The sequence below is a fragment of the Macadamia integrifolia genome, chromosome 14, assembly GCF_013358625.1.
Source record: "Macadamia integrifolia cultivar HAES 741 chromosome 14, SCU_Mint_v3, whole genome shotgun sequence".
Taxonomy (NCBI): domain Eukaryota; kingdom Viridiplantae; phylum Streptophyta; class Magnoliopsida; order Proteales; family Proteaceae; genus Macadamia; species Macadamia integrifolia.
Window position 1 is genome coordinate 4,225,038 of NC_056570.1, and position 26,155 is coordinate 4,251,192.

A 26,155-nucleotide genomic window follows, 5' to 3' on the forward strand; every position below is an offset into this window, starting at 1 on the left:
GTGCACATTGTCTATGGTGGAACCTCATACTGTGAGTGCTGGCTAGCTGGGCAGAACGTGGCTCTCTCCAATAGCATCCCTGAAATTTTCTTTTCCCCAGACCGTAGGGACCAGCAAGTGGTGTTGATGGGCATATTGAAGTAGGCAAAAATTGTATCTGTTTATTAGTTGTATTGATTAGCTGTTGAAGAGGCAGGGCCTCACCATCCATTCTGGTCACAATCTTCTATTTGGCTCCATTTGGAAAGGGAATGGAAGTGAAAATTTCAAACTTAATAAAGAAACTTTTGTAATCATTAACTCGATATGTTTGTGACAAATTTCAAATCAATCCATATTTGGTTATTAAATTTTATTTTATTTTACATATAAATCCTTGTGTTTGACAAATAAAATGACGATTACATTTAAAATGTATCATTACTATATATGGTAAGAAATTTAAGTAATTTATACAATCATATTCGGTAATGATTACAAAAATTTATTTTTACGTTTGAAAATTTTCATCACCTTTCCCTTCAATTTCCCTTGCAATCATACGACCAGGGGATCAGCTTACTCTATGAAGGAAATGCTTAACAAGATATGATACTTTTCCCTGGTTTTAGTACCCAGCATTGGTTCATTGAAAAACCCTAGCATATACACATTAAAAGAGAAGTTAACTAGTTTACTTTTCTATATTCTTATTAACCCTTGTCATGGCTCATGAAAGGTAAACCGCCATGGTCCTTATAATCAAGCAGATTGATTGGATTTGTTTGCTTTATTAACTCACGTTTTGTTAATTGATTCTTGGCACACCAAGATTCATTAGTCCATCATAGTAGGTTCTTCCGTAAACAACTTGTAATGTACACCATGAATCAAACCCAGAAATAAGCCAAGAAAAAATTCCAATGTATTCAAAATTAAAACCTAGGAGAGGGATCTAAACTTTTTTTTTTTTTATAAAAAAATGGATTATATTGAAACATAAGAGTTAGATTGTCACTCAAAATGATAATGTGAGAATATTGTCTTGAGAAAGCAATTACCAAAGCCTGAGGAATAGCTAGAGCTTGAACAACATTAGAAGAGGAAACGCCAATATGTTCAGCAAAACAAGAGATGAATCCTTGGCTTACCTAAACTAGAGCCTTATTAGATTTATAGGTTTAATTAATTATTTTGAGTTGATTAAATGGGTGAAAATCAAGTTGCATGAACCGATTTAATCCATTCTCAGGTTTAGGGATATGATGACCCAACCCATTGTGGTTTAGGGTTTTGGGAGCATGACAGTATTATAAATACTAGGTTTTGGGTCCTTATAGCCATCATTCATTTTTCCCCACTTTACTATTAAAGTGAGAGAGCTCAAGGAGATATGAGGGACTGTAGAAGATCCATAGCTAAGAGAAGGAAATTGTAAGGAATTACATCGTTTCGTCATCGACACACTCAGGTGTAAGGTACAAATCAATCTTTTATGTTTTGATTCAACTCCATGTTCTAGTTGTCTATATGGAAACCTATTAGGGTCTGTTGTGAAACCCGAAACATCCTAAGAGAACCATCCACATTTGCTTTAATGTGGTTGACATGAGGAGGATTCCAAACAAGATAAATGATATGCCTAGATCTTCTCTCCTTAGAATGGAATTGCACATAAGATTCTACAGACATAGTTAATAATCTTCTCCGAAAAGCTAGAGCATTGGGAACTATATTGTGAAATGTTGCTTCTATATAAGCAATCCAAATATACCATCAAATGCTTGCCATTAAATTGCTTAACTGAATCTTTGTTGCCAATCCAATTAAGTTTAGAATATAAGTAATCCAGTCCCTGATGGAAAGAGAGGAAGCCATTTGATGAGGAAAACCAGTAGATAACCACAACACTCGAGCAAGTCTCTCACTTTTTTTAGAGAGAGCAGATATAACGATAACGATAACAAATAAATTCGAGAGATGATAAAGGATACATAGACACCTAAAGGGATTTCTACACAAAGTAGAAATAGGTGATCAGAAGAAACTAAACTATTATCTGAACAAAGGGGGCAGATTCCCATGAGGTGAAATCCCCAACTTATTAACCGCTCCTAATGTGAAACTCTATCAAATATTAATTTATATAAGATAAATCTTACTTTAGGGGCAGTTTGAATATGCCAAATTTTTAGCCAAATAAGATTTATATCCTCCATATTGTTGGGAAGAGCAAGTCTATATGCTGATGAGACGGAGAAAGAACCCTAAGTAGTGAGAGCCCAAATATATTTATCCTTCACATTGTTATGAGAGAGGAATCAATAAGATGATATTAGCAACCCCAAGAGACAACCAATATGGAATGAGATCAGCTTTCCAAGTATTGGTATTGTGACCAATAAAATCAGCCACAGTCAGAGGAGCATTAGATAGGAAAGGATAGGGAGCTCTAGGAGCTGGATGACGACCCACCTAATAATGTGACCTTTGAGAAGTAAACCTCTGACTATTAAAAAGGAATGCCAGCCCTAAGAAGCATTATGAGGACAAGATACATGCAAAAAATCAGAATCCAAGAAAATACTTGGACTTCATCAAGCAACCTCAAAGTGAAGAATCTATGGAGGGATCTACACGGCCACCCACTCATGACTTTTTCTTTATCCTTAAAATTTTTACATTTTTAGTACATATAATTTTTATTTTATTTTTTTGCTAACAACGAATATCCAGGACTTACAGTTTGACTAGTCCCACGGATCCATATTAACCCGACAACCTCATGAACCAGGTCATAAATATCAACTGAGTACTCTCTGGGGGAGTAAAAATTACAAATCAATTAAAAAAACACTAACTTTTTTATTTTGTTTCAGCATTTTGCACCCGCATGGTTATGAAAATTGTTTATAATGTTACATGACTCCCAAAAAGGAAAAAAAAAAAGGTGTGAAGGAATGCCATAGCAAACACCAACAGCTATGGTCACTAGAACAAGCTCCTTTGAAGGGGATCGAGGTGCTCACTACAATAACTTGAGGGCACAACAGAGAGCTCTAATCGCCCTGTCCATTCCTCACCGGGCTTCAAGGTGATCGATTTCTCAATTGCTGCACCATCAACACACAGCATTTGTTTGTACTCTTCATCTCCAAAATCTATCATGGCTTTGGATTTTTTCTCCCATGGATTCCAAACCACTGCAGAATGGAAACCACATATTTAAACAAGGAAAGAAAAGGTTCAGAGAAGATGAAAAGAATAAGAAATCATATCATTCATTAACAAACAGATGTTAAAATAGGTCACCAATAAAGCGGGCTGGAAAGGAGCAGATGCATGGTGTGGATCATCCTTTTTTTTTTAATGCACAATGAGAAAGAAGCATGACTGAACTATTGTAAAAATGCAACCCTAAAACGATGCAGAAGATAATGGAAAAACAAGAACAATCAATGAACACAGATTTACGAGGTTCGACAAGATTGCCTACGTCCCCGGTAAAATGAGATTTTACTTCACTATCAATGGAGAATAGGGCTACAGCGCTCATCCTTCACACCTCTCAGTATTGCTTGCATTACAGAGAAAGAAACTCTCACTACAAATATATAGCGAAAAAACCCTAATTCGGAAAGTACACAATTGCCCTCAAATAAAGAAATTCGAGGGGAAGCTGCGCCCCCTACACCCCCTTGCAACCCCACGGCTCGCTAACCGGCTAGCGGGACCACCATCCTGCCTATCGAGGTACTGCATCAATACTCCTTGGATTAAACTCTGAAGGAATACAAGACATTGTACACCAACAACTATGAGGTTCTCAATAAAAATGGTATACCTAGTGCACGAGGCTCCAACCACTGTGAGGTCTGGGGAGGATCATAACATGTGGTGTGCAGCCTTACCCTCACTTCATAGAGAAGCTGTTTCCAAACTCTAACCCGCGATCACTAGGTTGCAATGGAGCAACCTTACCATTGCACCAAGGCCCACACTTGGTACATTATGACCCCCTCAAGACAACCATAAAAAAGATTATTAAAATCACAGGTTTGACATTTTATTTGAAAATGCCCAAGCTGGTGGAAAATGGACTACGACTTTCTGGCATACAGGTGAGGATAGGTATGCCATGGCCTAAGATCTTTTGGGTTCCAATTGCCGACCCCCCCTTGTCCCAAAAAAAAAAATTCAGTACAGAGAAGAAAAACCTGAATGGTCAGTACGTGTTGCATACAAAGTTAAATCTGTATAAGAGGGAAACTGACCAGCATACAAGGTAATGGTTGATCATACTAGGTAGCTTACCCAAATAAAAAAGGGATAACACGCTGTCAAAAATTTTTACATACACAGAAAGTGGACTTCCCATCTAAGCACAACCAAGTGAATTTTTGTACTCAAAGAAGATAAAACCAACAATCAGGCATCCTAAAAGGTGGTGCTTTCAAATTTTCCTCCAAATTTTTATTCTCTCTTACCTACATCTGGAAGTCCTTCCTTCCTAATAACAAATGTCCGCTTCTTTTCATGGTCGAGGACTGCTATTAAATTAGGAGAACTGACATAAACCCGATCCACCTGCACACAAGAAACTCAAATCCCTCGGTTCAGCACAAAAAAGAGTTCTTAAATAATGCTCTAGTTTAGGCACTCTTAAAGCATAGATGATAAATGAACTTGTGGTTCACTGAAATTCTAAAAGAAATCATGATTTTTTTTTTTTTAAATAAAATTACAAAATTTCTTGGAAAATTAAAGACAAAAAAAAAAAATTTATTTGAATTAAAGCAAGTAATGACTTGCAAAACAAAAAATTTGACAAGAAAGATGATTGAGAGAGTGAAGAAATTATTTTTTATACAAAACTTAAGCTCCTGATTTATTTCCGAATTCCCCTCCGAAGGAAGAGTCGGATTCATTCACTACTCCCAAGCCGAGGCAAAACATTTATGTTTGGTTACTGTAAGACTGAAAGAAGTTACCTCAGATTCGAAGGTGATTGCATCTCCTTGTTCTGTAAAGCGTTCTCTTTGGCAAAGGTTGTCCAGATAGTCCAGTGTTTCCAACCCTTCTATCCTCACTTCACTGTGAAGGTAAGTCATGTATGAATATCTCAAAAACAAATAGAATTTAAATGTAAACCACCAACTAATAAAATATTTCTGACACAGCTTATGATTTCTGTTCATGATGGGAGAGTGAGACCCAAAGAAACCTGTTGTTCCCATCCTGTATAGTCGAGATACCACAGAGCACATAAGCAAAGCGCATCCATTAGTAAATTCTCAAAAATTATCAGAAGTTTGGAATTCATATTCCTTCTAAATATTGGCACCAGAACATTGTTTCTGTCCGTTCAACCACTTACGAAAGAAATAGAAAAACAGCAAAAAATAAATAATGATCAGCTTCGTTATTTGATTATTTTCTATTTTAGTTTTCATCCTTATAAAGAATTAGTGGAAAAGTCCTAATTTCTGCCAAAAAGTTTGTTAACTTACCAGGGTGATATATAGATGGTTCACTCTTTGGTGAAATAAACTCAGAAGTTATTCCAAGAACAATTATAGAATTTATATTTGTAATTCAACCTGGTTGTTATAGCTTCTATGTTTTCTTTGAATCTCTTTTGGAAGTTCAGGCCCTACAAAATAACTTTTCATCAGACAGCTTGGCCAGGTGCAATTTTTTCCAGTTTGACAGCTTAGGCCTCTACATTATCAGAAAAAAAGATCCAGAAAACAATGCCCATTACAGCATGAAACAACTAATATCAGCATAAAATGACACTGGTGCACAAGAAATAATGTTGAATGTAAAAAAATGATGCTGAAAGAATAAATCAAGTTTAGTAAAAAAGAGAATGAATAATACCTGATATCAGAAACGGAGAAGTGTGTGTGATAAGCGAATGAGAAACTGAACGGCTTTCCATCAATGTTCCTAATTCGTGATATCATGGTGAGAACTCCATCCACTGTGAGAGACACCCTAAGGCGAAACTCAAAGCTGAAAATCCGAGTGATTTTTCATCAACAAAAAAACTGCAATGAACAAGTACGCAAATGTCCAAACGATAATGTCAACTTATTCGTTTTTTGGGGAGTGGGGAGTAGCATTGAATATATGCTTCCATTATCCGATAGACCAATTTCGGCATAGGGGATTCTGTAGATTTTGGAGGAAAGCATAAGGTTTTAGAATAAATTAAATTACTTATTTTCACTTCAGAAAACTGAAACAAAATTTTCACACAATTTCACTGAAAGCTGACCAAAATTCAACCAATTAATTATAGTAATAAAACAGAACAGCCCAAACTTCCAGTCTAAAATTTCAAATTTTCTGAAAATTTTCAAATTTCAATAAATATGAATAAGTTATATAATAGTAATAATAAAAAATAATAATAAGGGAGAGGAATAGGCACGCTGCTCACATGTGGCAAGCTAGCAGGTGGCACCAATGGGGGCATGGAATGGAGCATCAAACAGGAGAGGCAGGGGGGTCATATCAAAGGGGGAAGAGAGAGACACAGCAAGTGCCAACTTGCAGTACACGGGCAGTGCGCCACTGCACCTTGACTTTTCCCTAATAATAATAATAATTATTACTATTAGACCCACAAAATGGTTGTAGTAGTTATTCCACAATATCTAGGTTCATACCTGTGAGGCCAGAATTTCAGATCTTCATCAGATGGTTTGAGTAGCAAGTCAATAAAAGATTTGCCTTTGTAATCACTGGGGCGCAAAGGTGGAGGATTATCATCAATAGTCCAAATCTTGTTTCTTGCAAATCCCTGCAGCTCTAATGATCCACAGTTTCCAAACTTCAAAATATTGAAATACAGCTTGTTAGTGAGTGATGATCAGTGTTGATATTATGACTTAATATCAAGAATCATAGTTTGAAATACCTGTGGGAAACAAATAGGGATGCCCCCTCGCATTCCTTTTGGTGGCTTAAAAATGGCCTACAGCAAATAAAAGAACAAGAAACAAATGGGTATCATCTCTGATGAGTCAGATTCATACCAACAATCCTTATAAGAAATATACTCTATGGGGTTAATTGATCCAGATCCATCCAGTCAAGTGATCATACCATCTCTTCTAAGTTCCTATAATTTGAAATTTAAGACTAAAGAACTAATTGAGTAGGATTTGAATTGGGCTGTATAAATTGGACAGTAAAACTGTTGGATTAGAGAAGAAGAAAAACTGAAACCACATACCTTACTACTAGTGAACAGAAGCTCCTCCCCACGATCATTCCTCCATGAAACAACCTGACCTCCAAACAAACTAACCTGGATTGCTGACAGAGAATTCATCAAGAAGAAAACCAGAATATCCCCATTTCAGCTAAAAAAAAAAAAAAAAAAGACAAGTCTACAATAAGTGAATCTAAGTGCTTGCAGTGACAAGAAAGAAAGCAACACTCAATACAAAAAATTCACAATCCCAACCATAGAAGAAAGCAAGGAATTTGTCTAACCCGAGCAGAAGCTCCTCTTGGGGAACGAAGGGCAACCTGATCAATTCCATTCCAGTCCTTTGTAACTTCAACCGGAGTTCTCTGATCCCAGACTGCTGCAGAATGGCCCATCTCCAAAACAGAGGGAGGACAAAAAACAAGAAAAGCTCTAACGATTAACAAAATCCCCTGTTTTAGAACTTTGAAGAGTTTCAAGCAGAAGATTGATAATGGTGAAGAACGAAACTATCAATAAAAAGGAAGCCAAGTTCACATGAACTTCACCCAAAAGGTTTCCTGTGATTAACCTATCATCCCGTGAATCAAAACCAAAAACCCACCAAACAGGTCAACTCATAAAGCATTCTATGCCATTATTTGCAATAGCAGAGGGGAAAGGGAACAAATCCAAGGCACCCCAGAAAAACTGAAAGTGGAAATTTGTAAATCACATGAACCTCACCCGAAACTTCAACTAATTATTTCTCTTTTCTCACATTTGAATCACGGGAACACAACCCAATGCAGAGATCCCCTGAAATCGGACACCTTTCCGTAAAAGGAAGATAACTCGGTATCCCATAAGAGAAGCAACATCCACAACCCAGGAATTGAAGAATAAGGGGGTTGGGAGAGAACAATCCAAAACACCACCAAAGTAATTCGTCCGAGAAAACCCAGTTCCACCAAGGAGCCCTAGATCTCTAACATTAGAAAAATAGAGGAAAAAAAAGAGGGGAGGAAGAAGACTGGAAGTTGCTGAACCCTTCAGTCAGAGACAGAACTATAAATCAAATACAATTTCCCCCTAAAACCCAGTTCTGGAAAGTCGGAATAGTACGATGTTCTCAAAGAAAGGAATCAGGGAAGAAGAAGAAGAAGAAGAAGAAGAAGAGAGGGGGGGACTGAGTGAGGGGAGGAAGGCAACACATAGCATGGTCAGTGGCTCAAAGCTTAGCATCTGTAACCGTAAAAAGGGATGAGCAATCAAGCAAGGTTTTTTTTTTTTTTGATAGTTATCAAGCAAGTAAGGTGTCTCTGCCTCTCTGGTACAAGATTGATTACAAAAATAAATAAAACAAAAATGGGGTTCCCCTGTTTTAATTTCACATTGGGATTCCTGCATGCATGCAATTGCAGAGACAAATTACATGGAGATACGTGAAGTACGTTTGGAGGGGCCAGGGACTGTACAAACGGTCAAAAGACTCAAAACTCAAAATTGCTCTTAACATTAAGATAATAATTTTTTATTTGTCTTCTTTCTTCTTCTTTTTTTTTTTTTTTCTGGTCAATAATATTATGTTCGTCTGTGTATGATCGGATAATACTTTAAAAATTAAACACACCCCAACCCCCCCCCCCAAAAAAAAAATGTCTTAATAATGTCTGAGATTATGAGTGACCATTGTAGGGTTAAGGAAAGCTGATAATATGGTTTAGATTAGATCTGTGATCTGTTCACATATAAAAATGCTAATAGAATTCTAAAGATTAGAAGTAGGACTGTTGTATGCCCCTCTCACATCTTTCTCTCTCTTTCTTCTTCATTTGTATGGTTGTAATTTGTAAACTTGTAATCCATCAGAACATCCATCACAACATTTTCTTCCTTTCTCTAACGTATATGATATCAATATATGGGTTGGTGCCTTTTTTTTTTTCGTATTTTTTTTTCTTAAATTTTACAATAGAAAAATAATAATTAAAATAAATATTTTAATCTAGTTTTATTCTTCATTTTATAAATTAAAAAAAAAATATTTAACAAAATCCTTAAAACATCCTAAAAATTAATATTCTAGTTAGTTATAAAGAATAAAAAAACAGAAAAACTAGCTTTTGCACCCAAACACTGAGAAGGTGAAATGAGATTCAGCTCTTCTCCAACACATTAGGCACCCAACCTAGCATTCGATAGTTGGGAGGACTTGGACAATCACCCCAACACAAAGGGCATGTGTCTTCAAGTCCACCAAATTGTCAGTTGTCAAGTTAGATGTCCAACACATTGGAGAGGATCTTTTTCCGATGAAATAGTTGTCCCACTTGTGTTGAAGTTTTAGTAAATCCCTATTGGCCCCACACTAGTGCAGAGGCCATGCTACTTTTTAGGAACCCTTTACCTTAATCATATGTACAATTGTGCACAGCAATCGGCAAGGGATGGCCTGTGTAAACCTACAAACACTGTCTAAGCTTTGGTTAGGGTTGAGTCTACATCCTCTGCAGTCGTTGTAATGTTACAGTGAGCATATAGAGACTAAGTATATCCAGACATATATAAGGAGCTCCCAACCGTTGAATGCTCACTGTAACATTGCAATGATTGTAAAAAATGTGGAGGGGTTAGGGTTCGGGCCCCTTCCCTGTGGTGGGCCATGGTAGGAGCGCTCATGGCGCATGTTAGAGTTAAACCATTTTCCTTGGCTGTCTAATCCCATTTTCCTTGGCTGTCTAATCCCATTTTTTGGACTCTTTTTATTGGACCGCTAAATTGCGCCTACCTGGTTTGAAGTTTGAAAGTTCAACTGGTGGAGAGCCTGTGACTTTAACACCCAAAATTTAACTTAATTAAAAAGAAAAATAACAATTGGGACTTGAGCTGTAGGCATTTGGTACGCCGTACGCTACTAAAGAATTTGGAGCACACGTGACACTGAAACGAGAACGAAAGGTCTTGGCATTTTTCCTTGGATTTGTGGTTGAGCCTTCCACAGTTCCACTTACTACAGCTTCAACCATGGTTTTAGCCTTTTAGGTATCGGTATGGTATCGGTATTAAATCAATTGTCTCTATATTGATTGATATCAATTTTGATATTGATCAATAAGGGTGTTATAGTCTATTCAAATGCCTACGGATCCATTTAACCGACCCCATTTAATTGGGATAAGGCTAAGGCACCGTTTGATAATATTTCGTTTATTTTGTTTCTCTGTTTCTTTGTTTTCAGAAACAAAAAAATAGCCTAAAAAGCATTTGATAAAATTGTTCCATTTCACCTGTTTCTAGAAATATAAATAAAAATGTATGCCTATTTACAATTCTAGATACGACTTTGAGGAAACAAATCAGACTTGTTTCGCCGTTTATGGAAACAAATTTGAGAGGAAAAAAAAAAAAGTTGTTATGCCAGATAAATCTCTCAACTATTTGAACCTAAAAAGAGACTACCAAACCCTCTCTTCCTTTTAGGCATCCTATGATATTATTGGGTTTTTTAATGGTATTATATCTGCAAAAAACATTTCGAGAAACAGGTTTATCGAACACCAAAAAATCAGTTTGTGTTTTCAAAAAAGTGAAAAGTCATTTCTGCTATTTCTAGACACAAATAGTAGAAACATTACCAAACGATGCCTAAATTTTATTGTTATTATTGTTGGTGTGATAGTTGATTCAAAATTGATTTTGTATCAATTTTGATTAAGATCAATATCGATGTCTAAAAACAACAAAAACATTATTAAACGGTGCCTAAATTTTATTGTTATTATTGTTGGTGTTATAGTTGATTCAAAATTTATTTTGTATCAATTTCGATTAAGACCGATATCGATACTGATAACTAAATCCTCAACTTCAACTACTTTTCTGCATATGGGATGTGGGGACTTTGATTGATGGATGGATAATCAGATCAATCAATATCTGAAATATCTTCGTTATCTGAAATCGAAAGAAAACTAAGAGCCCACCTCCCACCAACTGGATTTTTCCAAACTAACTGGTTTTGCCTTTGGAAAATCAATCACTCTCTCTCTGTCTCTCTCTCACAAAAGCCTCGGAACCATCGAATTTTGAAGTCCAGGATAGCGGTTTGGATAAATCTCTCTGTAACTCTCTCTCTCTCTCGACCCCTGAAATAGAATTTGATATCAATATATATGTGTTACTTGCTCTGTTGGTCGAGTATGAATCATGGAAACATTGAATTCATGAGAGAGAGAAGAAAAGGAGGGGGAAGGGGGCGGGGGAAGGAATCGTTCTTCTTCCACTTTGAGTCACCCATTAGTAAATTTCTTCGAAAGAAGAAATTGATGGCTGTGCGCCGTCACCGAAAGAAACGCCCTCATGGCCTCCCAATCCCCATCAATTTGACTATTTGAGTGTCGATGATTTCCATTTCTTTTTTTTTTTTTTTTTTTTTCGCTTTTCCTCTTTCTTCTTCTTCTTCCTCCTCTTCCCGAATCGGGTTAAGATTATGAAAATTAGAATCGGGAATTTGCATCAATCTGTGCCGATTCGGATCAAAGAACCCTCTAGAATCGCCCTTCAACTCTAAAAACTATAACAATCCTAGAATTGGCCGGATTAGAACGTCCGGAATCAAGATCATTCACAATTAATTTTCCAAAATGGCTGATTCAACCAATCCATTTTCCACTTTTCGAAACAGTATGAACGGATGAACCACATGATTCTTAATTCATGATTATCTTTATTTTTTGTCTTTTTCAGTCTATAGAGACAATTAATGAAACTTATTTGGTGTAATAAGATCTTCAAGTTTGCCAAATCTAAAAACCTAAAAATTCATAGATTTTAAGAAAAAACTTTACTTCTATTTTATTTCAATTGGAAGAATCCCTTGACCAATGAGTTGAAATAGTATCCATATGGTACAAGGGAAACAATGAAAGCGCTGTAAATCATTCACAAATAGGGAGGCATGCATTTAAGATACTTAATGTTGTATGATTTTTTGCATCACACAGTGAAGGAAAATTTTCGTCAAAAAACTAAAACAAAACAAAATTTGCCAATTAATTGTACAGTACAAATTTAAAAAGCCTGGATCGGACATGAGATCTCCGTTCATCACAAAATCGATTAATTGATTGGCATCAACCGAAACCCTAAGGCTATGTTTGGTAGCCAAGAGAAGAAAAAAAAAAAAGAAAAAAGAAGCTAAAAAAGAAAAGAGAAGAAAAGAGAAGAAATTGTGACAAAATAAAAAGAGTATGCATGTCTAGCTACCACGAGAAGAAAAGAAAAAAGAAGAAAAAAATTCAAAAAATTTTGAATTTTGGGAGAGAGATAGAGACACAGGAAATAATTGTGTAATTATTCAATTTTGTCTTATTATGTTTTCATATTTTCTCATATTTTCTTGTGTTTTTGACAAGAAAATTTTTAAAGGAACAAAAGAAAAAAATTCACAATTCCCAAGAGAAATTTTGAATTTAAAAATAGGAATCTTCTCTTGGGTGAAGACATACCAGGTGCAAAGAAAAATTCTTAACCCAAGGACATGTACTTTTTTCTTTTCTTTTCTTCTCTTAACTACCAAACACAGCCTAAAAGATGGAATAGAAAAGAAGCAAGAAATTTTACAGATTCATAATTTTTTTTTTTTTTTAGTGTTTTTTAACAATGAAATGGGACGGTTTTTTTCTCTCCACCAAAGTCACAAGACAAATGTGAGCCTTCCATTTTTACAATTCTTTTTATCTAAAACATCTCTGCTTACTCAAAAGAGTTAAAAGAGTACACATGAATATCTAGAGTACCGGTACACATGCATTTATAAACACCGATTGCATATCAATAAGGACTATAAAATTGAATTAGATTCTAAAATGACATGTGACAAATCTAGACCATGTCCTTTATGACCAATGGCCGGAACAAACACGTCATCTGTCCACATGGCACAATGGATGCCTTGTGATATTTGAAAAACTAACAACCCTTGTAACATAATAATTCACCTTTCTTTTATCTAAATAACTTCTAAACCCTGCTACTGGCGGTAAATTTGATTGATGACTACTACTATTTTACTGAGTAAAAGACAGGGAAAAAGAGTAGAAGATTTAAGATAAGGAAAAATTCATTAGCAATTCCAAAATATCTGTTTTAGTAAAGAGCATTAATTGGAATCGGCCAGAATCGGGGTTCACCGATTGGCCAGATTCCGATTCTTTAAACCATAATGTAGTGAATGCCACATCCCCAGGAAATGAATAAACAAACTAAAACACAAGAACAGAAAGGAAAATAAGAATGTAAAGGCAACCGTCTATAGATATGTTCAGACAATCTTGTTCTGCTGCATTACATTTTCCAAGCAAAGAGAGGAACATATACATATACATAACACGACTAGGATACATGCTTCATAAATCAATCTAAAGCCTCTTCTAATTTTCTTGTTTTGGTAAGAATCTAAAACCTCTTCAATGTACATTACCAATGGGGACATCCCCAGAGTATCGCGAGGAATCTAATAGGGCCACAAGTTAGTTATTCCTTTTGCCAAGACTGAGTTTAAAAGTTTCTTAGCCATGGACGGCTTGATCCTCCACTACGTCCTTCGGAACCAGGTGTGCTTTCACCGTGAAGCATAATTAAATGCCTGTTAGCTGCTGTCTTCAAGCTACTGTTAGGGGTGTTTATGGGTTTGAATTATCATCAAAATTACAGAACTAAGTGGACTTCAAACATAAAAAGAAGGCAGAAAGAAGGCTAGTTGTTTTCTTCCATCATTCAGACAAACATAGGATCAGCCAGCAGCCACAGCATCAGCTCTGGGATTTGATTCTAGGAGTTGATAAAACTTGGTCCTGGAATTGGAGTTCTCATGGGGTTCACTGTCCCTATGCTCACTTTTAACAGAGCCCAAATTGTTTACTCTAGATAATAAGTTCTCAGTACTGTCTGGTGGGGTCGTTTCAAACTCGATATTGCTGGGAGCCATATCTCCTTCCACTCGCAGATGGGCATCTTTTAATTTCTCCTGCATGATGAAACCATGCCATGTTAAGCCATAGTTATCTGTAGGAATTAGTAAAAGTTTCTAACTCTGAATTCAGAACTGCGTCAACAATTTTTACTCTTAACGATTAGGTTTCAGCCACACTTTGAGGTGTTGTTCAGTCATCTTAGAGGTTGTTCGACCTTGATTTCAACCCCATCTAAAACCCGGTTCATCAGATATCATAACTTTCCAATTCTGGTTCTGCCCAAAGATACCCCGCCATTCTACCTTGTGGGTGGATTCTGTAGTTTAGGGTTTCTGAACCTAAATCCAAATTATGAATCCTAGGAGACTAAAATTTGAACCAAGAATCAGAAACACACAGAACAGAATCACACCCCTTTCCTAACCACCCCCCCCCCAAAAAAAAAAAAAAAAACCTCCCAAAGAACAGAAAAAGAAGAATCACTCAGGAGTGATACCGACGAATACATATGAAATCACCAGCCATATCAAGTGGAGTTACCAGCTCTACATTGAAAATCAATTCAATTGATTAAACTAACACTTAAATGTGGAATTTGAACTGTAAAAGTGCAGGACCTGTTCCATGTTTCAGGACTCTAAAGACCAACCAAATGTTAAATCTACCCTTCAACTGTTAACTAACCTTCCTAAATTTCACGAGATTTCCAACTTAAACAACCAAATGTTTTCATAAACAGTGCATCTACTCAATACCATACTGATTAAAAGTACAGCCTGAGCAGAAATGTGCCATTAGTTGATGGGTGATCAAAGCCACTAATTAGTTGATGGGTAATCAAAGCCACTAACTTCTGGTACCACTACATCAGAATAAAGAGCTTGGGAAATGAGTACTTGAACCAGTAAGCTGAAATAAAGGCCATTAACAGAGGAAGGAGTGGATCCAAAAGTCTACTGCCTATGGACGTCAAACTAGAGCTACTTGCCTACTTCAACATCTACTCCTGGAAAAGGAGACTCGTATCTTGATCTATGCTTAGTTTCTGTATAGGATCATGATGCAAAGGTCACGCCAGTCCATAATGGTAAAAACAGACAGGACCATCTGTCTGAAATGGGTTTAACCTGGACCAGCCACCTAAACAATCCTGGTTTTATAGTCAAATCACTGCTTTTGTTGAAAACGGCAATGAAACTGTTTTAAGAGGGGAACCTGACCCCTACTCATTTAGACGTCCTGTCAGCTTTAAAACAATTCACAACCTAACCATCCAATTTGTGAGATCCAGTGCAAGCTGCCACCCATGAAATTTCTAAAGACAGGTCAGTGAAATGAATGCAAATTTGAGGTCTGAACTCTGAACCTCACCATTCAAGAATTTTTTAATGAAAAAAGAAAATGACTGCTCCAAAAGATGCATACACTCACAGGAATGCAACATCAAGCATGCAATATTGTTATAGGGATGGGAGAGTTTGGTGCTTCAAGAATGCAAAACCTCTTTCATTGTAAGGCTATACTACGCAACATGCGTGGCTATATGAAAAGCTAAATGTTCAATTTGGCAGAAGGCTGGAAGGAAGGTCTGCCATAAAGGGCATCACGAAGTCGGTAGGATTTTCCTAGTACTACAAATTAAGACGCTGTATAACTATTAAGTAGCTTAGATCAACGAAATGGTGCTTGATTCAACCGAAGAATTTGTGATATACTTTGGACTACCGCATAGCTACAGCAAAGCAGAACAAGTAAATAGCAGAGATCAATGATATGGTGTTACTTGTGTATTGGATCAGTGAAGGTTCTGTTGAAGGAAAGAATTCATGCATCAAACATATATATCCATATGAGGAAAAATTGGAAGGGGAAGGTACCATTAACGCAGCATTCTCAAGCCTCAGCTTCTGCGAATTCTCTATTAGTTGGTTTATTTCTGACCTGAGGGCAATATTCTCTGCGCTCAGGTTTTCAACTCTCACGGCTAGCTCTTCAGTCTCAGCCTGGAACCCCAAAAAATTCTCAATATAGACCCTTACCAACTAACAGACACCAGAAGAGGTTCGCAAAGATGGAAAAGAATAGGAAGATCATAGGGAGGATATGCCAGTACCTGCTTTCTCAGCCTTGACCTCCTAGCAGATTCTCTATTGGACTGCTTCCTTCTCTCCCGTTTCAGCTCCCGTTCATCCTAGAAAAGTAAATGACCCAAAAGAAGAAAATATGAATACACCAGCACATCCAGGAAAATGTTATGTATGTTACAGAAAATTCAATTTAGCATCCACTCCTTTGATAAATGAACACAGCAGGTCAACCAATTTCGACCAAGCACTTTTTACCGATTACAAACTTAATTTATATTACTGGATCAATTTAAATAGGTCCAAAATTGTTGATCAGAAATCTCCACTCACTAGAAAAACTGAATTTTAAGAATCAAGTCAATAACAATTGACCCATAAAAGGGCTCTTAAACAGGTCTCTCTGACTCACAAATACACTCAATCAGAATAACCTGCTTAACTGGCAAGTTGAACCAGCCCATGGAGCAGAACAGTGACCAAGATTTTTGCTTCATTTACGTTAAGGAAAGTGCAATTTGCATCACTGGGTTAATCTGCTCGTGGGACCAGATATGACAACCACTCCTGATGGGAGCAGACTCCCATCCAGGTTTTGAATGACTGCAAAGATTCAAAATTAACAGTCGATAAAACAAAGGATCATCAAAATAATACCTGAATCCACGGTTCAGATGGTAAACCATCACGAGCAGGTACCACCACACCTGGTGAAGGAGGAACAGTACCAGAGTTGGTTTTCACATTCCCAATGGGGGAGGTACTAAGTTCCAACCCTGAAATCATGGCAGTCAAAGGAGCAGTTCCAACAGATTTTCCTGGAACACTAACAGGAGCCATGGCAGCCCCCATAGTGCTACCAGGAGTGACATTTGCCTCTCCAACTGGAGCAGGATCAAATTTCCCATCCTTGCCTGCTTACATAAAGATGGAAAAAATAAGCCCCCCAGAATTCAATGCAGTAAACTATAAAATGAATGATAATACACCCAAAAAAAGGAGGAAGAAATGGTAGTCTGCCATGATTCAAACAGTTGGCCTCTAACAAGGCAACGCCCTTTCCAGACTGCCATAAAGTGCAGTAGCATGAAATTTCAGCCATCGATTGGCTTAGAACTTGAAACAAAGGTTTCAACTCAAAACTCATTTTTCCCAAAGCATAAAAACACATTTTGCTTGATCATGATGATGTAATAGAGAGGGGTTAAATGCCAAGCTAAAAATATGATGAATGTTCTAAAAAAACAAAATAAAATAAAACTTCCAGAATAACCCAGATTATTTAAAAAAATAAAAAAAATACATGGAGTTAATCTTAATAAAAATAGGACGTCTCCACAAAGAAAAGGGGAAGGTGTGCAATAACTTTTGTCTAAGTAGTGAGAAAACTTTCTGATTTGACAGAAGATATATTTAACTTGAAATAGATAAAGCTACTAAGTATTACAATGAGGCATTGTTGGAGCCACAGGTTCATGGTATAATAACAATAGTACATACGTACAAGTAGAACGAATGACATGTAAAAACCACAGGTTCACTGATCTTGACAACCAGATCAGTACACGGTGCAGAGATGGGAAGCAAGTCTAAAACCACAACAATTCTGTTTCCATTGACATAGATTTCGGGCAACACGGAATAGAAAAGTTTGAGTCAGCCTAGAATACATCCCCCTCTCCCCTCCCCTCCACCCCCCAAAGAAAAAGAAAATAAAACGGAACAACAAAAATGAGCAGGAAAGAGGGGGGGCAAAACTCTGGCTGCGCCTCAGATGGAAGTACTTCTGACTGTCTTGGCTTATCAGCCACAAAGGCAGGGTCTATTGGTCCTCTAACTATATGGACATGTTGAGATCATTATCTTGCTGTAGGTTATTTTCATTCCAATTCGCCAATGTAATGTGCTAGAAATGATGCTCTGAAAAACTTTGTCAAAAATGTCAACATTTGAAGAACATGGACTTTTGAAAAAAATGAGAAAGGTCTCATACATGGTGGATGATATGGTTGAGATAGAAAATTGTAAAATGATCAATCTCGAAGATTCCTATCTATTCAAAGATCAGAATAACCAAACAATCAGTCCACGGACAGAAATGGGTGCTAGAGATGGAAAGCTTTAGTGCTGTAGCTCAGTCAGAAATTTTTTTCTAGGAAAACACAGACAGATGAGAAGTTTTGCCCTTGTGTACAGTGTGGTACCTAGGCCATTAAGGTGCATGATCCCAACAAGACAACTGTTTGATAAGGAGAATTTTCATACCTGTGGATGGTGTGCCCTCACAATTTCTTTTCCTATTCGATTTGTCCCCCTACCAGAAGGTGAAGACCAAAATTAATATTTCAATTTCTTAGATTCCAAAACAAGTATAGAAGGTTCAAAGTAATTTAATGGATGGTTAGGAAGCCATACTCCTGTATTCCCATCACTTCCATCACTGGAACCTTCTGTACCATATTCCCCACTGTACAGGCATCCACAAGTTAAAGAGTTAGTCTGGTCAGGAAGCAAGGGGGTGGAGAAGCAGCATTAAGTTGAATTTTGACCTAGGAGATCTACTAGGTCAAACATACCTAGTACTGTAGTCTGTAGTAATCCAAATCCTCACCAAGTGCAAGGCACAAAGTAGAGGATATAAAAGTTGTTACATTCCCAAGAGACCAACAACAAACAACAACTCAGCCTTATCCAACTAAATGGGGTCGGCTACATGAATTCTTGCCGTCCAATCAGATCTATTCGAGGTCATACCTGGGGCAAGACCTAAACCATGCATGTCTTTCCTCACTCCACTCCCAAGAGACCAAGAATACCCAATCCCAAATGCATTAAGTTGAATTTTAACCTAGGAGATATACTAGCTCAAACACACGAAGTACTGTGGTAATCCAAATCCTCACCAAGTGTAAGGCACAGGGCAGAGGATACATAAGTTATTGCATTCCCAAGAGACCAAGAATATCCCAATTCCAATAAATAAAAAGCAGCAGATTGAAAAACCTTTGTGACATCCAGTGGATTGAACCTCCAGTAGCATTCTTATCAGTGGCATTCCCTATTGAGACTGCAAGCCCATCAAATCCTTTCAATTTCTTCATTAAGCTTCGGTCTTTCCTGGTTGAAGACTTAGCAGGTGGTTCTACACTCAAAGGAGTTGCAACCTGAATCACACTTGAGATGATTAAAACCAACAAATCATCATGTGAGCCACATTAAACATAGAGGAGCTTCTCATTATCCTCCATTCATAATGCAAATATTCAGAAAACTGTTCTTCAAAATCAACATATCATAGTGAGATAGACTAGAGGAGCTTAAAAAGAAAAAAAACAAAGAACAAGATTAAGAAAAAAGTAGAAAGCAAAACAAAATAGCAGTACCATGACTTCACTTACGACAGGTGATGGTGGAATCCCCTGCCCATGTGATCCCTGACACAAGAAGAGCTCATGAGTATTTGAGTACTTCCAGTCTAATAACATTTTTGAATTTCATCAAATAACTAATTTTTACTTCATATTGCACAAGTGCATGTGTGTGTGTGTGTGTGCACTTGCATGCAAGTCGATAGCTACCATAGAAGTCAACCACTGCCACCAGATCTGGTCAATACAAATGGTTCGTCAATACCAATTGATGAACACAGTACCGTATGCAAGATGGGACACCATTTTATTGCCATTTCTATACAGATGTCATCGTGTCGACGGATATACATCTCGTTTTATTCCAATCCTTTCAATGTATTCAAGAACGTGATCTCAATCATGAGTCCACATTCACATTGAACTAAGCAGCTACAACCACCTCACTTTCCCTTACTTTAGGAAGGTGACCTAAGACTGAAATTGCAAATCAAGATGGCAACATAAAAAAAATATAAAACCAGCTCTCAGCCCAAGTTCGAAAGAAGTATAGACTTACATATGGAACTGCAGGATGCCCATAGACACCTCCATGTGAGTAGATTGCATAAGGCGCTCCATAAGGCGGCATTAGAGCCTGAGAAAATCAAGATATCAAGTTGAAAATCCCCCAGGTAGCAGTCCAGTTTGTGACATTGCTCCATGAAATTTATATCAAAATGCAACATATAATGGGTGAAATAGGAGATTAAATAGTTAATTAGAAGTTGACCCATAACCCTTGGTTAGTACCTGAGGAGGTCCCCACATGTATGGGGGAGGAGCATGACCAGTTGCAACGGCAGAGTTAAAATATGGTGGAGGTAGGGTGACTCCAGGCCCATAATATGCCTGAAAATATAGCAAACCAGTTCAACTAATATTTTCACGATAATCTAGCTAAGTAAAATTTTATTTAAATACTTAATTTAGAAGGAAAAAAAAAAATCTTCCTTCTATTTAACTACTTTATTTTGGTTACTTATTTAACAAATTTAAAATGTTGAACTACTATAATTCACAACGACAAGGAAGAAGCATGTAAACAGTCACCAACCTGGACACTCGGCCATTCAGGATAAGCATGAATAATAGTCTGCTCCTGTCAATGCAAAGGAATTGACTGATGTTTAGATACCATCATCAGGTGTTAAACCAAAAAAGAAGTGCAAAAATTGTATTTAATTATGTAAAAATTCTGATACTCCAAGAGACTTTTGTCCAATCAATTCAAACAAAGGAACCTAGTTTACAGGTATATGGCCATTTAGGTGTTTCCTAAAGGATATTCTTGTGGCAATATGAAAGTAAAGGCATTTTTTGATTATAGAGGGCTGAAACCAAAACAAATACAAGTTTCACATTTTCAAAGTAAGGTCAGTCATTGCAATGACAGAGAGCCTTTTCTTTATCTTCCGTACTTTTATATGCAATTTCTTGCCACTCCCAGGTCATTTCAATATCCAAATCCACTAAGATTTATATCAGGAATATTAGGAGTAACTATATATATATTCTACCGCAAGGTCAATAATATAAGAAGAAAAAGGATTATCTTATGAATTTTTAGGCTCACCTGTGCAGGTGAAGATGCTTTTTCAGACTTAGAAGGTGTTCCAGCTTCATTGTTTCCCATGGTTGAATTTTAAGGCACAAAAAAATCCACTGATTGCTTGAGAGGTGAAAAATCCCGTTATCTCAGGAAGCTATCTGCTCCTGGTATTGAATATTCAGTCTACTGATCTGTTAAGTTAACATGTCAAGATTCATGTACATACGCACAACACACACAATAAGGCCATAAGGATGATAAAGAACAATTTACCCCAAAAACAGACAACAAAGAACAAACATATTCGATACAAATTTTGATAGGAAATTCCTAGGACAAAACTAAGATGGCCATTATGGTAATGATGATATAAATAACAAACATCAGAAAATGCTTCAAATATGCAAAGAGCTTTGGTAACCATAGTGATAATTTGACAGTACAGTATTCCAGAGCTGTATGTGAAGGATTCTAGTCAAAATTTGGATATCTAAATATGTGTTGCCCAAGACGATACCAGAATTGCACACAATTGTATAGTATTTGTTCAAAGTTTAGCTTAGTAAGCTGCAAACACTGGATCATGCAAATACATAAATATCTTCTCCTGGTTTAAAATTACCAAATGTAACTAAAGCATCAAAAGAGAATAAAAATGATCCCTCATTAACTAACACCTAAAATAACATGAAACAATAGCAAACCATCAGCTGCTCCTGCAACTGACCCTTTTCTTGAAATAAAGAAAACGGAAATAAATAAATAAAAAATAAAAATGATCCCTCCTATCCTTTTTCTTGACTGCAAATAATAGAGAGCAGAGGTGTTCTCCCCCAACAGGTAAAAGGTAAGAGTAGTCAGCTTGCCTACTTAAGTAATATAGAGGCTTTCTTCCAATCATGCAAATAAATAATTAGTGAGTAGATCAATATGCCTACTTCAGAAAAACACCCAGGGAATAAACTGAAGAATCAAAAGTTTTCAAAAAGCTAAAAAAGTTAACTGGCCAATATAGCTTATGAATATATCCATTTTGTTTCATATCCTTCCACTTTTTTATTTTCTAAAGATTAAGATTTGGTGTAGGTCAAGAACAGTAGCAGCCAAAATAAGCACAGAAGTTACAGCATGTCCATAAAAATGTCTTCAGCATCAGCATCCTCCGTAACAAAGATCAAGAAGCTCAAGAAGAGACGATCAAGGATGGAACTACTGCAAACTTTCGTCAACACAATGAAAATCCCAAAAGAGATTTTATAAAATAGGTGTTCAGCATCAGCTTCAGCATCCTCCATAACAAGATCAAGAAGCTCAAAAGAGATTTTCTTATTATTCCGATTGAATGCTACGATATATCCATGAAACGTTCAGCCAAAACCTTTTCTCTGATCAGGATAGGGAAGATCAGAGGCAACTCAAAAACAGAAGTTTACAGAATTCGAAGATCGGAAGTCCCAAACCCTAAGCTTGCGCCTGATCATCTGGGAAATTAGGACAAGCATAGGGGTATTAATGACTTTTGGGCAACTCATGAGTCCCAGTCAGGAAATCACAGCAACGAATCGCAGAGCAGTATTAAATCACTTCAACATGAATCTAATGACAAAAATACCCTTATTCTATAGGAAAATTCTTGAAATGCGTTCTAGAGAAAAGTACTAAAAAAATTCTTGTTCCCTTTCGAATTTCAAAGGGACGATCAATGATGAATTGAGATGGTACTTGCAGAGTGTTTCAGTCTCTCCCAATAAAACAGCTACAAAGTGTTCTAATCATCAACGATTTTCTTCACTTGAAGAAGAAACTCTACTTCCTGGGTTCCCAAATCCTTCTCTAAACCAACTTTTCTTCCATGCTCTGTTTTTTTTTTTTTTTTTTTTTAATTCTCTCATTTTTACTTCCGAATACGCAAAAACAAGTATTATTGTAGTATTCGAAGAAAAAAAAAATCCGTGAAAGCAATCCAAAACTCTATCTAAAATCAAATAGAACGAACTAATACAAATAAATCACAAAAGAAAAATTAGAGAGAATTTAACCTTGAATTCAAGAATCACCAACACTCAGCGATCCAGATCAACTAAATAATCGAGAGTGTTTCCAGCTATTTAAGACAATTTCATACATCCAAACGAAAAATTCTACGTACCTGCAACTTTGAAATTCCAAAACCTCGGAGAAAATCCCCCCGGAGAAGCTTCCAACTATTTTCAATTGCAAGGTTTCTCTCTCTCTCTCTCTCTCTCTCTCTCTCTCTCTCTCTCTCTCTCTCTCTCTCTCTCTCTCTGTGCAAAAGAAAAGGTGAAAGCTATAACCTTAATCTATGCCTGCTTCTTCTTCATTCTCTGGCTCTATCTCTGCGTATCCTTCTCTCTCCCGTGAAAATGGTAAGGAGAAAACCAGGGTAAGGGAGGAGGAAGGAAATATCCACGTCAGGAAACACGTGTCCGTATATCCGACGGTGTATACACACGTATATACGGAGCCTAATACTGGGGTTGTTGAGTTGGCCATCGAAATTCGTGGAAGGTATTAATTAATTGGGACGTCACCTCCACCGTACACGTGTGCATATATTGATCGATTTACGCGGCTTGGGGTTTGTACTTTGAGGCCAGCTAATCCACCCCTGGCCCCTGATCATGTGGGCTTACGTGGATGTTTCAATTTTAAAAAATAAATTAATTAGAATGAAGAGGTGCTTTTGCATCCGCGAAGGTCCAAAGTCCAAACTAGAGTTAAGTTGTTGAGTCGAGTCAACTAACCATTGACCCCACCCTGCGCGGGAGGTGGGGTCCACAAAACATTTGATTATGTGATTTTATTATGGGAGAGCTATGTTCGGAAGTCAAGAGGAAGAAAAAAAAAAAATGAGGAGAGAGAGAGAGAATAAGGATGTTAACATTTTGGGCTTAATTGGTTTCAATTGAGTTTAATCGATTCTTACCAACTTAAAGTTTTATATAATTTTTATTTATTTAGATAATTAGACCTCACAATATAGATCATGGATCAATTACTATTTTATAATCGGACTCAAGATAATTAGGCTTTCAATGATCTAAGTCATAGTATCCGATCAGTATAAGGTAGGCTATTACTTTGTATTAAAAACACCTGATTATAAATCAGTCAATGCTTGAGTTTGATATGTTAAAAAATTAATCAGGCCACTCTCAAACTTCAAAAAATCAATTCAAGTCAACCTTATTAGTATAAACCAAACTTTAACTCATTGTAGTTGATATAGAGATTTTTTTGTCCCTTCTATTTCTATACGAGTAGGCTTAACATGTGATCACCATCAAGTAAATAGCTCCCTCTTCAATAATTATCACATGGCAATTATGTTTCAATGGAGAGAAAAAGATTTTCTATCTAGTTGCACCCTACTTAAGGGTGTCAATAAAGAAATTGCATGTAATTATAGTTTTGAAACTACACAAAAAAAGATTCGATATAATTTTAGTATGACAAAATGGTTTTTTTCTTGATACAATACCGTATTGATATTTAAGGTAAAATTAATTGGTATGTATTAAATTATTAAAACCATATAAAATATCAGATACTGTATTAAAATATCGAAGTACCAATTATATATACATTAATGGTTAACAAAAAAAAAAAAGAGGTAAACCATCAGCCTTTTTTATATTTTTTTTACTATTTTACCCCTATTATGTTATTTCATTAGGGCAGCAACACAGTATCCATGTCCTGGAGCCGAGGGGCATTAGGGTAACTTGAGTATCCATGCGCTGGAGCCTTGTCAGTGTCGTCACCGACCTCATCCCAGATGTGGTCTGTGCACAACAAAAGTTCACGGATTTGGAAAGTGGCATGTGCGGCTTTGACGTACTGGAAAATATGGATATGGTCAGTCGGGTTCGGGTTTTATCGTACTGGCACGGATCATCCATTGCAATTGTTTAAAACATGGATTTAAGGTGTTTTTAAGCCAGTTCCTACGGAATCTGATCAATTCCAATCCAAATTGGATCATAATTGGCCTAAATAAATCTGGATCAGTCTTAGAATCGATGTTTTAATGTCCTAACCCTAGTTTTCGTACAAAACGAATGAGACAAGTTGGTGTGTCACAACCTAATCCGAATAGGTCAAATTGGTCAGATCAAATCGAACTGAAACTTTATTGGTCTGATTTCGATTTGGTGTATTATGATTCCAAAATCAAACTGATCCCATCAGAAATTAAATAAAATCAAAACTAGTACAAAACTTGGATCGAACTTGAAACAAATGGGTAAGAAACCATAAATCAGCATAGAACTCGTAAAAACCATATTTTTGCATAAATTTGCATAGTAAAATGAACACAAACTCGATTAAAAAAAAAAAAAAAAAAACCGATTACAAACTAATACAAGACATCGAAGCTGAACCAAAATAAAATCGAAATGGATACTTTCTAATTGATTTGGTTCGATTTCATTCCCACGTTTATATTCAAATAAGCTGATCCGACCCGATCTATTCCTAATTTAATGCCTACTTTCTTGGCAGGTTTGTCGTTTAGTGGATTGGGTGTGGTCCCACACTGACTCCGGCCGTAGCAATTTCAGTTTCCACCATCGGCATCACCACTGACGAAGGATGTGGGCCCGCAAGGCTCACGCACGTGGCTTTACTTTTCTATCTGGGGATTTTCCTATGGCCTATCGTGCCGATAAAGAAACTCCACGTGGGTTACCTACACGTGTCGAACTCTCGTTCGAGCGTACATCAAAGCTGTTTCGCGAGGCTCACGCACGTGGCTTGACTTTTCGATATGGGATTTCCCTATGGCCTATCGTGCCGATAAAGAAACTCCACGTGGGTTTCCTACACGTGTCGACCTCTCGTTTGAGCCTACATCAAAGCTGTTTTTAATGTTTGTAAATAGCTGTTTTTAATGCCATGTGTTTGCTATGGGGAGTGACGTTAGCATG

General features: G+C 36.9%; 2 protein-coding genes across 4 annotated transcripts; both read right to left on the reverse strand.

Moving 5' to 3' along the window:
* Positions 1–2,824: 2,824 nt before the first annotated feature.
* LOC122060436 (putative glucose-6-phosphate 1-epimerase) lies at positions 2,825–8,623 on the reverse strand. Its single transcript, XM_042623526.1, has 8 exons — positions 7,489–8,623; positions 7,226–7,300; positions 6,908–6,964; positions 6,657–6,820; positions 5,863–5,997; positions 4,971–5,073; positions 4,467–4,566; positions 2,825–3,182 (listed from the first exon to the last, which is right to left on the reverse strand). Exons 1-8 carry the CDS (start codon positions 7,597–7,599, stop codon positions 2,971–2,973), a joined length of 957 nt encoding a protein of 318 aa, XP_042479460.1. The 5' UTR covers positions 7,600–8,623; the 3' UTR covers positions 2,825–2,970.
* A 4,852-nt stretch (positions 8,624–13,475) lies between these two features.
* On the reverse strand, positions 13,476–23,591 carry LOC122061923 (G-box-binding factor 3-like). Of its 3 annotated transcripts, none has more exons than XM_042625492.1 (13): positions 23,353–23,591; positions 21,228–21,394; positions 20,709–20,753; positions 20,405–20,503; positions 20,172–20,249; positions 19,628–19,678; positions 19,248–19,408; positions 18,660–18,711; positions 18,510–18,558; positions 16,902–17,158; positions 16,274–16,351; positions 16,038–16,163; positions 13,476–14,213 (listed from the first exon to the last, which is right to left on the reverse strand). In XM_042625492.1, the coding sequence occupies exons 2-13, from the start codon at positions 21,285–21,287 to the stop codon at positions 13,980–13,982; spliced, it is 1,290 nt and encodes a 429-aa protein (XP_042481426.1). In that variant the 5' UTR covers positions 21,288–21,394; positions 23,353–23,591; the 3' UTR covers positions 13,476–13,979. The 3 variants fall into 3 exon arrangements, with proteins under 3 accessions (XP_042481426.1, XP_042481427.1, XP_042481428.1); XM_042625493.1 differs by lacking the exon at positions 23,353–23,591 and adding an exon at positions 22,329–23,307; XM_042625494.1 differs by lacking the exon at positions 23,353–23,591 and having other exon boundaries at positions 19,643–19,678; positions 21,228–23,308.
* Between the last annotated feature and the right edge of the window lie 2,564 nt (positions 23,592–26,155).